The 13,012-nt window shown below is 31.9% G+C and overlaps 1 protein-coding gene across 3 annotated transcripts in view; it reads left to right on the top strand.

The window, feature by feature from the left end:
* The window catches only part of LOC145248109 (uncharacterized), a 439,133-nt gene that overhangs the window by 252,864 nt on the left and 173,257 nt on the right, over window positions 1-13,012 (top strand). The window contains exon 1 of one of the 3 annotated variants that reach the window (XM_080109901.1): window positions 6,266-6,545. The exons of the other annotated variants lie outside the window; for them this stretch is intronic. Within the exon in view, the coding sequence (XP_079966027.1) occupies window positions 6,494-6,545 (52 nt within the window). The 5' untranslated portion in view covers window positions 6,266-6,493. Of the gene's footprint in view, window positions 1-6,265; window positions 6,546-13,012 lie in introns of those variants that run through there. 3 annotated transcript variants of the gene reach the window in all.

The following is a 13,012-nucleotide window of genomic DNA, read 5'->3' as shown; positions in this document are numbered from 1 at the left end:
CTGTGCTTATACAATTAGTGCTTATTATAAAATAAAATAATTGTGGAAAAAACATTTCAAATTAAAAAAAACAAAACTTTTAAACCTGTAAGAAAGGTGTACAATTTTTTTTTTATTATTCGACAAGAAGTACAAATAAAACAAGCAAACCCCTTATTCCATGGAGTTTCGAAGAATGCAATTCTTCTCATCAGAAGAAAGAGGCTCGTAAAATATACAATAAATTTTGCAACTTAATGCATTAGAAGAAACAATTCAAATGAAGTTTATCATATTTGCATAAAAAATCATTTAACAGTTTATAGGGATTCAATTTAAATGGTACAACAGGAAGCAGGAAAAAGGGAGAAAAAGAATATGGTAAAATCCAGTTAGAAAGATGGTAAATTCTAGATGGTAAATATATATATATATATATATATATATATATATATATATATATATATATATATATATATTTACCATCTAGAATGTATATATATATATATATATATATATATATATATATATATTCAGGTAAATATAATCCAGTGGTAAAGCGCCTGTTCCTATCAGTTATGCTTCAAAATTAATAATGATCCGTCAATTAGTTTTTGTGTGAATTTTATTCAAACAAATATAAAACATTTAACGCTGAAATTTTATTGTGGCTTTATTTAATTGTATACCGACGGATCGTGATGAAATAATAACGTTATTATTTAGAAAGGAAGCTTTGTTGACTATTCTGTACTTACATATGTTATGGGGACTTATGCATAAAACGAACCTTGATATATTCTTTTTATTAAATCCAGTTTTTATGACATGATTTGTTTATTAAAATGTTAGGTGAGAGTACAGATTACTTAGAAAACTCCTTCCCCTTCTCATAAGTATCTACATTTGTTTGTGTGTGTGTACATACGTTACAGATTACGCAGGACATAGGCCACAGTCGAGGATATTAAGAATAATCTAAAAATAGACTAACGTCCAGAGTCTAAAAAACGTAACTTACTAAAAAAAATAAAAATATAATTTAAAAGACCTCAACACAATAAAATTGCGTAAGAAAGAAAAAAAGAAAACAAAACAAATGAATTGATGATTAAAAAATAGAAGGTTAAGAAAAAGATGAAGAAGAAGAAGAAAAAATCGCATTGTCAGACGCATGCTCAACTGAACACATGCACACAAACACGCGCATGTACAAACTATAATAAGAATCATCAGCGAGGAGAAATAAATGCTGAGAGAGATAGAGAGACGAGTGGGGAGATGTCATCCCTTTACACACACAGTGGACCTCGTAGAATAATAGGGAGCAGCAGTCCGATAGCTACAAAGCCACTATTAGAGTGATTTGTATTGTATGCACACACACACACACACACACACACACGACTGTAATAACTTATATATTAAATGAACTTGGTGCTGGGCGAAATAATATGTCTCTTAGTGACGCCGTATTTTAATTTTGGTAACTGTTCGTTTATAAAGTGAAGAATTGGATTTCGAAATATGGGAATTTTCAGAGCTCAACCAATCATAATGGGCAGGTTTTGACGAGGGAGTATATAATTTATGAATCGGAAATTGGAAAGCTGATGTTATGCCTATGTATGCATGGGCCAGTTACGGTTAGTGTAATCACAGAATATGTTGAATGTGTAGAACTCATCCCGGTGATAACTGGTAGCGATGGCAGGACTAAATATTTAGAGAGAAAAATAGGGATGTTGCGATTGTGATGGTGTTGCTCCTAAAATGCAATGTAGTATTTTATTATAACAACTGAATGTGTCGAGGAAGGTGTTCGAAAGTTACATAAGATAGTGGCTATCAGCCTAGATGTATTGAATTTGTATGCGGCATCTGTTGTTGTAAACCTACGATACTTTTTCCAGGGGGAATTCCTGCGGCTGGTTGATTAATATAGATAGAATAGGTAGAAAATATAGAAGAAAATATATGATGTAACTCTTTCAATTCATTCATCCAGAAGAAAGTCTTAGAATAAAAACGAAACGGTGATGGACCTGTGACTTTTTTTTATCTCTATATCTCGTCGGAATACTCTTTCCAATATTCTCATCCTGTGGAAATATGTGTTTTTTCATTATATTTCAATTTTTTTATATACCAATTCTTAATTTATGAAGCTGAATGTAATTATAGAACGTATAACAAACAAATGACAAAAGACTATATTCCAAATTTCATGATGTTGACCATCTTACAATTTATTCCTTTATAAACGTTAACATTTACAATTCTTGACAGTAATTGTTTCGTAATGCAAAATCAAATGAATGATTTTGCACTACGATACAGTTACTTTCAAGAATTGATAATGTTAACGTTATTAAAGGAATAAATTGTAAGATGGTCAAGATCATGAAATTTGAAATATAGACTTTTGCCATTCTTTTGTTTTATATATATATTGTCTGTGTGTCTGTGTACATTTCACTATACACAATAACTCTGTCAATTTTAAGTCTACAGACTCGAAATTTGATATACAGGGTACTGAGATTTGGGAAAATTTTTGTAATCCGTTTTCGGCCAGAAATTTGGCTGTTAAGGCGTCAAAGTTCAACGTTTGGCTTTTGAGAACTCCTCTGCCAATTTTGGATATAAACACTTGAAATTTTAGATATCGGTTCCTTGGACATGAATCTAACTTAATAACTTGATTTGAGCAAAAAATAATAAATGTTAAGGGGTCATAATAGGGGCCAAATTTAAAAACAATTGACCGCTTTTTTTCTCTTTTTTTTTTTTTTTTTTTTGCTTAACAAACATACACCTCCAAACACCCCGGCAACGCCAGGATAAAATGCTAGCATGCATATATATATATATATATATATATATATATATATATATATATATATATATATATATATATATATATATATATATTCTTCAAGACAGGTATCTAGGAGAATGAAAACTCTAGTACATTACCTGCGGTTGGAGACTTACGGTGATAACTACAACAAGTATATATCCGACACCGTTAGACACAATTAATCAATCGAGAACCACATCACCTTATCCAAAAACATATAAGATATTAACTGATATATACTCGAGAGTCAAAATAATAAAAAGTATATTCTCTTATCATAGCTCTAGTGATTACTGATCGTTGTTTTAGTCAGGAGGTTCACAGTTGCCGATATTCAAAGGGTGGTCGTCGTGTCGCACAAGCGTTGGTCATTATAATTCTTTTGCTGTTGTTCGTAGTCTTTGAGTATGTGATCTTTGTGTCGATGCCAACTATGTGTGTAGTACGATGCGCGCTAAATCTTTTGAGGCCCACCACGGTGATAACTACAACTAACATGCTAAAGTTGTAACGTGATAACTAAGTCACGTGCCGGATTGTTGAATCACGAACGCGTGCATATGTACCAGGATCAAACGGAGTATAAGAAGTGGCTTCAATTACGGCATCGCATAGGATCATCACAAAAAATGCCACATCTGTGATATAGTCTGTAAATGTCCGTCGAGTCAATAAAATTTATATCCGCGCTACTCAGTAAAATGGTCTTACACGAGTAGCATATTGGTACGCAAAAAGTGGTCACAATCGAAAACGAGTAGATAGCTACCATACGCGCGTGTGTGCGCGTGTGTGCGCGTGTCAGTGTGCTTTGGCAAAACTATGCCTTTTCGATTATAGTTTACCCTTTTTGTATACTAATACGTTTTGTTGAGAAACTCAATGTTTATTAAGTATAACAACGGAGAATGTATAAAAGAATAACAGTATAGCTATATACCAAGTACCAAATATATATTTTTACCAAACAGCTTAGTAAAAATAAATGTTTGGAACTTGGAATGTAGCTATACTCTTATACTTTATATATATATATATATATATATATATATATATATATATATATATATATATATATATACAAGCACTTGCCCGATTCCGATATCTACACAGCTATGCGGATTACCCAATATATAACTTGGACCTTATTACCAAACGGCTGTAAAGAACCCATAACATGGATTTTACAAAGCAAGCTGGATCTAAAAAAAACTTTCATATCCTTTTTCTCCAAATCCTCTACAGGACTTCTGATAGACTTATTATTTTAACTTTGACTTTCCATATCTCACTCACTTTAGCAAATAGGATGCATACCTTATAAATATTTGCTAATATTTTCTCTCCTATGATGAGATGGTAGACATCGAAACCCTATAGGTTAAGGAGATTAACTTTCTAAAGCATTCTTTGTCTTGCTTAGAATAATAAAAGTTCTTTGATATGAAATTCATTTCAATGAGAGTTTTTTTAAATTCATTGAATTACAATTTAATTTATTTGCTCTATCTTGCATATCGAGCAATTCTTGTTTAGATGGGATAACTTATAGAATATTACAGCCAGTAATATTTTGTAAACCTTACAATCTCACGTTTCCATAACAACTGATTGTTAAATAAAAACTATTCTGAAGTGTATATATTTATGCATATATATATATATATATATATATATATATATATATAGTAAGTTATGAAAATATATATGGCAATGAAGCTATACAGAATATTCCGAATATATTATATTGCCATATATATCTTTATAACTTACTACCTAGCTCTACCTATGTATTGAGCACTGTTAAAGTAAATACTGAAAAATGTACACATAAAATTTTATCTTCGTATATTAATTTATGTGATATGTGATTAAAGGAAGTAATCATATATATATATATATATATATATATATATATATATATATATATATATATACACATATATATACATATATATACATATATATGTGTGTATATATATATATATATACATATATATAATTGTTAATATTTATTTGAATATATAATATTTATTGAAAAATATATTATATATATTGAAATAAATATTAACAACTATTTTTATTCCTACAAACACTGTTGTTGCATGCTTACGCAATCATCAGAGTAGGAAGTAATAAATACCACTGGTCGGGAAATTCAAACACAATCAGAAAGTCATTCTTGACTTCTTGCACTAGCACCTTATCTCAAAGCAACCAGCAATTAATACAAAAATTGAAATGACATTAAGTACCTATAAATGTATAATCTGCGGACATGCATGAATAGTAAGGAATATGAGACAAGAAGACAAACAAACAAACAAATAGACAGACATAAACAAAAGGAAAGAGGACGGTAAACGAATATATACATATATATATATATATATATATATATATTAAGGTTATGAGGGTTTTTTGAAGCATGAAAAACGATGTTACTTTTTGTATTTAATATTTTTATTGTTATTTTTTATATTTCAAGCGGGCCTCCGCTCTTGGTCACAAAAAAGTAGCAAGAGCGGAGCCGGAGGTCCGTTTGAAATATCAAAAATAACAATAAAAATATTAAGTACACAAAGTAACATCGTTTTTCATGCTTCAAAAAACCCTCATAAACTATTCTAGAAGCATACGTGGACTTTTACCATTATATATATATATTAGTCTCGCAAGTAACTGCGAGACAAACAAAATGTTACTTATTAGTCCAACGTAGGGTACCGGTGGAAAAAATAAAAAATTAATTTACTTGAGACATACTTATTGAACATTTTCTGAAATAGTACAATAATTACCTTGACATTCTTCTGTTTAGTTTAAGATATCATTTTCAGATATTTTGATACTAATACCGTTATTAAAAAAATAAAAATTGCCGGATTTTAGTTTCATAAGAGTTTTCCACTAAACCACTATTCGTACTACCATAATAACAGCGACACAGAGAGAGAGGGAGAGAGACAGAGAGACAGACAGACAGACAGAGAGGGGGGGGCTACTGTTCAGTATTTGTGTAAAATATTACATAACTGATTTTTCCCCTATTTTTGATTATCCGTTACATTAATACCATTGCTAAATTAATTTAGTTTAAATCCCGCATTTCCATCCATGCTCACCACCGCCCACCGAAAATTACCGACTATTACCGAATGAGCAGACGTTAAATTGTAACAAACACACATCCGTAAAGTTGTTTATTTATGTCTGCGGTGCAGAGCTCCTTACATGAAACATTTTCTTGCATTATTTAAAACAGGTAAGCGTACTATTTTTTTTTTTTTTGTTTGTTTACAAATGCTGTGTCAATAAAATTCTTACTTTCTTTTATACCACTATAACATAAACAAACCACTATTCGTACTACCATAATAACAGCGACACAGAGAGAGAGGGAGAGAGACAGAGAGACAGACAGACAGACAGAGAGGGGGGGGCTACTGTTCAGTATTTGTGTAAAATATTACATAACTGATTTTTCCCCTATTTTTGATTATCCGTTACATTAATACCATTGCTAAATTAATTTAGTTTAAATCCCGCATTTCCATCCATGCTCACCACCGCCCACCGAAAATTACCGACTATTACCGAATGAGCAGACGTTAAATTGTAACAAACACACATCCGTAAAGTTGTTTATTTATGTCTGCGGTGCAGCCTTACATGAAACATTTTCTTGCATTATTTAAAACAGGTAAGCGTACTATTTTTTTTTTTTGTTTGTTTACAAATGCTGTGTCAATAAAATTCTTACTTTCTTTTATATTTATGCGTTATTGGTAAAACTTTGTTTATACAAATTCCTGGGACTTACGTAGGACCCCCCCCCCCTGGAGTAAATGTGGCATTGCGGTGATTTTGCGGCCTGTCAAGAATATTATGAATATATTATTATCATTTTTAATTTTTTAACTGGCTGTAACATTTTCTTGCATTATTTACAACTTTTTTGTTGTTTGTTTACAAATGCTGTGTCAATAAAATTCTTACTTTCTTTTATAGTTATGCGTAATTGGTTAAACTTCGTTTATACAAATTCCTGGGACTTACGTAGGACCCCCCCTCCCCGGAGTAAATGTGGTATTGCGGTGATTTTGTGGCCTGTCAAGAATATATTATGAATATATTATTATCATTTTTAATTTTGTAACTGGCTGTAACATTTTCTTGCATTATTTACAACTTTTTGTAAATAATGCAAGAATATGTTACAGCCAGTTTTTGTCTTTCGATATTTCTTATCGTTTCTTCGCAAGTTTGCCGGCGACGACGTAATGTCCTAACCTCATTATTAAGAAAATAATAGTGTGTTACAATTAGTGCATCTGTTCTTCAGATGCTGCACTTCCATTTCATGTTCTCTTTCGGTGGAGGAGAAATCTGTCACGACTGAGACAATTTTTATTTTTGTACCTTTTCTCCGCGTTAAAAAACGACCCTGGTGTCTAACTCTGTCCCGTGGGGAGGCATAGTAAATAGGTACAATAAGTGCATGATCACCAACATTTTTACTATAAGGGTGTAACAAATACTCGTGTAACAACGGTAACATAAATGCAGAAGCACATTTTTACCTAAGTACAAAATTAACAAGAAGTAATATTACGACAATAATCATTATATAGATTTACATAGTAAAAAAAAATGTTTTCTAAACTTCCCATTTCGCCCCCAAGGGCACAGAAGTTGTCAAAAATGCCCCAACAGTTTAAATCTCATATTTTTATTCTTGCTCAACAACGCCCACCAAAAAATCACCGATTAATAACGCATTAGCAGACGATAAATAAATTGGAAGACTCTAAGAAACGAAATAAACAGTCAAGTTTTTAAAACGATTTAGCAAATAAAGCCATCTTTGTCATTTTCTTTGATGATAGGCTGAGTTAGATTAAAATGACAAATTTATAGGGTATTATATTATTCTGGGGGTCATTTCTTTTATTTATCTTTATTCTCCTTTCACACATGTATGTATATATTACTACTGCACACCCTTACTATACATTCGCCCCCCCCTCATTTTCTACAATCTATTTATCACTCTCCCCATTCCCCTACCTCAACGTCACTATTCCTCCACTTTTTCACTTCGTCATGTTCCCACCCCCCTTTCACTGCCCCTATTTTCCACCTCCCTGACCGATTCTTCTTCTTCTCAATAGTACTCTCAATACTTCTCAGTTCTCTCTACTATTCATTGTTGACCTTTATTTAATTATTTTATTTTTTTTATATTGCTCATTCAGATCATCCGAGACTTGAGACTACAAAGTGACAATTAGAGACTCAGACTGTTAATTAGAGAGAAAGAGAGTGACGCAGGAGGGAATATAAAAGATTGTAATGGAAAAGGAAGGATCGAGTCAAAGTAAAAGAAAGCCTGAGTGATAGATTGTTCAGGAACAAACAGAGAGAGATATGAGCAAGGAGAAAGCAAGTGAAAGAGAGGAAGAATATCGCCAAGAACAGACTTTCTGAGAGTGAGGGCACTCAGAACAGGAAAAGACAACTCAAGCTTGTCAAGACACTGCATAAGGCTTGTCACTCCTACCACTTGTTTGACCATTTTTATACATTTTCTGACTCGTTTCTTGTTCAATTTGCACATAATTGACATATTTTTGCCAACTATATTGCATTGCAAAGTCATTAAAATTGTATTTATGTTCATAATTATAAAAATGTAATATGTGATTATATTTTTTCTATTTTCACTGTGAACAAGATAAAATTTAATTAAAATATATCTTTTATGAAATAGAAATTATATTTCACAATTAAAAATTGCATAATTCATTTCGAATGTAAGCCTCGTTATCACAATAAATGCTACATTATGCATAAAAACAGATCTATTATTCTGATGCTTCTGATCATTGGTGGAGTCGAAATTAACCCAGGACCTATTGATAAGCAAAATGAAATGGAGTACACCAATGCAAATGATGGCAATAAAAAAGTATATGATAAAATTGCTGAAAAAGCTAGAAAAGCTGAATATTATAGAAAAAATAAAGATAAAATAAAACAAAGAGTTCAGAATTATAAAAAAAAACTCAAGGCGTTAAATAATGATACTTATAAAAAAAAGCAAAAAGAGTCAAATAAAAAATATTTCAATAAAAATAGAGAAAAAATGCATGCGAAAATGGCCCAATATTATAAAAAAAAATAGAGAAAAAATTTGTGCAAAAGCATATTATAGCAAATATAAAAATAAACATAGAAAAACAGCATCTAAATTTACTTGCAAATTCGAAATGTCAAGCAAAGATGCTAATTTTCATCGACACATTCTGATTAGAAATATGAGACAAATTAAAAAACGACGAAGATGTTATAATGAATTAATGCAAAAAATGATTATAATGCGGAAAATGATTATGTCATACAAAAATATTGTCAAAGAGAATATAACAGACCTACAGGAACGCAGATTGGCTAATAAAAGTGCATTCAGCACTGTCAACAAGAAATATATTGAAGGAGTTGGCATGAGAAACTTCATGATCAACCAATTGAAGAAGTACTTCAGATGCATCCACTCTTATGTAGAAAAAGCCAACAATGACGGTCTGCAGACTTATTGGGGCAATAATTTGTTCCACTGCTTCACCAATGAGCACTTTCTTTGCGATAAAAGCAAATATGAATATGTGCCATTGCCTCAGTTGTCAAGACACAATTTTAAATTTATGCATTGCCAAGAATGTGATTGCAGTGAATTAAACACATTTGAAGTCCCCATAAATGAAAACAATGAAAATCAAATTAATAACAGTGACTACAGAATATCAATGACTCGTCTGTGTAGAATCGAAGATGGCTGTCCAGACTCAGCTCAGAAATTGGAATATGCTAAAAGATTGCATAACAATTTGTCTGATTTGAGTCCGAATTTGACAATTGCTCAAATGAGGAAGAAATTGGATAGTTTCCAAAGTTGCAAAGGTATGCATTCTGATAGAATTTATTGCTGTGGCCAAAGTGATTGCACGGACAAGCTGGCCCTGCTGAAACTCTTGTCACCACACTCGCAACACCTGAGAACAGTGATCAGAAAAGTATATCGATTATTGTCGATTGGAACATAGCTTAACAAATATGACATCGCAATACTTGAAGGTGACTGGTCATTATATACTGAGTTAATTTACCAGGTTAGCAGAGATGCTACTATTTCTGACCTTTACAATGAATCCTTTTCAAATGAAAATGAATTTCACACTGAGGTTTATGTAACAACAAAATATGCCAATTTGTTTAAAAAATTTCAAAAGGCAATTTATGATTTTAAAATAAATCATTGTGACATTTGCAAAATGCGCAAAAAAGATTCAGAATTGCATGAATGGGACAACTGGGATAAAATAAAATCTCAAACAATACTTAACATTATTAAAGCAAATTACACATTACCATGTATTGTATGCAAAAAATGTCAATCGGATATGATAACATACAAAAAAGTACCAAATTTGGCATCGATTAATGGTCTTCAAGTTGATCACATCCCACCTGAAATCTCCATTTTGAATATGTATGAAAGTCTTCTTATTCAAAGAGCCAAATGCTTTATGAATATAATTAAATTGGTGCCATACAAGTTTAAAGGACTGCAAAGCCAGTTGATCCCAGCTATCAGAGGAATAGCTAGTCATTTGCCAATGCCAATGGAAACAACTATCAACCATGCTATGAATACATTGCCAAACAATGATCATAAATTACTTGAAATTATAGTTGATACATTGCCAAACAAAAAAAATATTATTTGGCGCTCATTGGTTAATATGGATAAAGTTCTCAAAGCTTTGGATTGGTTGAAAAACAACAATATCTTGTACAATGACATTAAAATTGATCGAAATGCCAACTTGGATGAAATTGTCACATGCACTGGGCGAAATGATAGTCTGAAAATGGATCATTTTCTGACTCAGACTGGGGCTCAGATTTCATATGAGCATCACACGCTCATTGAAATGCAACCAATGTTGCCACCTGAAAAGGATTTGACGATTTTCAGGCAAAAAAGAGTTGAAGGAGTATTACTAACTGACAATGACCCATTATTGGAATTGTTTTGTTTTCCTGATTTGTTCACAAGAGGTAGATTTGGAATGTTTTCAAATGAACGTCCATATGGCAAAGTAAAACCATACATGTACATCAGAAATCGATTGAACCATTGTGATCCTAGATTCAGAAGAAATATTCAATATTTGATGTTTTCTGCCGATAAAGCTGATAAACGAGCCATTGATGCTGGTATTTATGCTATAATGAAAACAGCAAAAATGCCAAAAATAACAGTTGCTGAACTGAAAAAAAGATTGACAAATAATGATAAGCAACTGGAAGGCAATTTGTCGATGATGATGGCAAATATGCGAGGATCTAAGGAATTTTGGGCTCGAAAATACACGGATTTGCAAGCTTTTGATGAGTGTTATGGAGTACCCACTTTCTTTTTGACACTGTCTTGCAATGAATATATCCTCAAAGATTTGCACGAATTTCTTGAAAAGTTGAATAATACAACTAAAAAATTTGGACAAATAAATAATGATGATATTGTGGCAGTCAGTGAACATTTTTATCATAGATTCACATCATTTTTGAAGATTGTCATACTTGACAAAAACGGCCCTCTGACTGAAGTTGCCCATTATTTTTGGCGATTAGAGTATCAAAACAGAGGCACTCCTCATGTACACATGAAAGTGTACTGCAAAGATGCTCCTATTTTTGATGAGACTGACAAAGATTCACACAAAATAGTCCAAACTTTCATTGAATCTATTATTACTTGTCAACTTCCCAACCATTTTAAATCACCTAAATTAGCCTATTTGGTGAATAAAGTGCAAAGACACACTTGTGGTGGATCATGTTACCGTAAAAAATTTGTCAGAAATAAATTTTACACAATTTGTCGCTATGGATTTCCTAAATCTGCTGGAAATTTCAAATTTAACACAATTGAAGAAAGTGTTAGGTCACATAAATGTGGCAAAAAAATTAAAAAATTGTATAATTTGAATAGAAGCTCACAAGAGCAGTACATTAATGCTTACAACCCAGCTATTTTGATGATGTGGGAGTCTAATATTGACTTGCAGTACATTTCTGACAATTCAATGATTCTGAACCATTACATCACCAGCTATCAGACTAAATATGAAACATCTGAGACTGAAGGTGTGTGGTCATTGGACCAATCAAAATCATTTTATGGTAAATGCAAAAGCGCTGGTCTTTATACATTGTCCAAAAGAGATTCAGGAGCTTATGAAGTTGCTGATAAGCTGTTGGGACATCACTTGTTTGGAGCTTCTGCAACTGTAATGTGGGTCGGTGCTGATATACCTGAATATAGAACCCGCAGATTTTTGCCACAAGAAGAATTGGATCAAATGCAGCCTGATTCTACAGATTTGTATTATGGCAATATGGTTGAAACATGGTACCCGAATAGACCTGATTCTATGGAAAATAAAAGTTTGTACTATGTTGCGAGAAACTATGAAAGAACAATGAATGCTTCCACAAATGATGATGAGAAAGTTTCATTGAAGCTGCGAAATAATCATGGCTTTTTAAAAAAAGTGAAAGAAAAAGCTATAAAGACGCCAAATGTGAGATTGACTTCTGAAACAAAAGAACGATATTATCACAATTTGTTGATGCTGTTCAAACCTTGGCGCCAAGAAGAAATTGATTTACTTGATGGCTGTAAATCATATGAGCAATCATTTTATCAAAATGCTCCATATTTGTCTGAAATGACAAATTATGAAAGTATTAAGAAAAAAATTAAAGATGCTATTGAAATAAGCAAAAAAATAGAGCAAAAATCTAAAAATTATGCAAATGAAAATAACGCTGATGATGATCAAATTGATTGCGATCCTAATATGGCTAAAGAGGCAGATAAAAATGAAGCTGATTTAAATATGCCTCAAATCAGACATGTCACTGAAGCTCAAGTTTTAGAAAATGAGCAAAAATTGAATTTCATTCAAAAAGAAATTTATAATGAAATTATTTCCAAACTTGAGCAACAAAATCTTCATTGGAATGAGGAAAACCCTATTCACAGGTGCAATTGTGACGATTGTCCACAAATTCTCAAATTTATTAGTGGTTTTGGGG

This window comes from Euprymna scolopes, chromosome 26, assembly GCF_053919585.1.
Source record: "Euprymna scolopes isolate OS-2025 chromosome 26, ASM5391958v1, whole genome shotgun sequence".
Classification (NCBI taxonomy): Eukaryota; Metazoa; Mollusca; class Cephalopoda; order Sepiida; family Sepiolidae; genus Euprymna; species Euprymna scolopes.
Note: the sequence above shows the minus strand (reverse complement) of the source record. Positions and strands in the feature narration are given on the sequence as shown.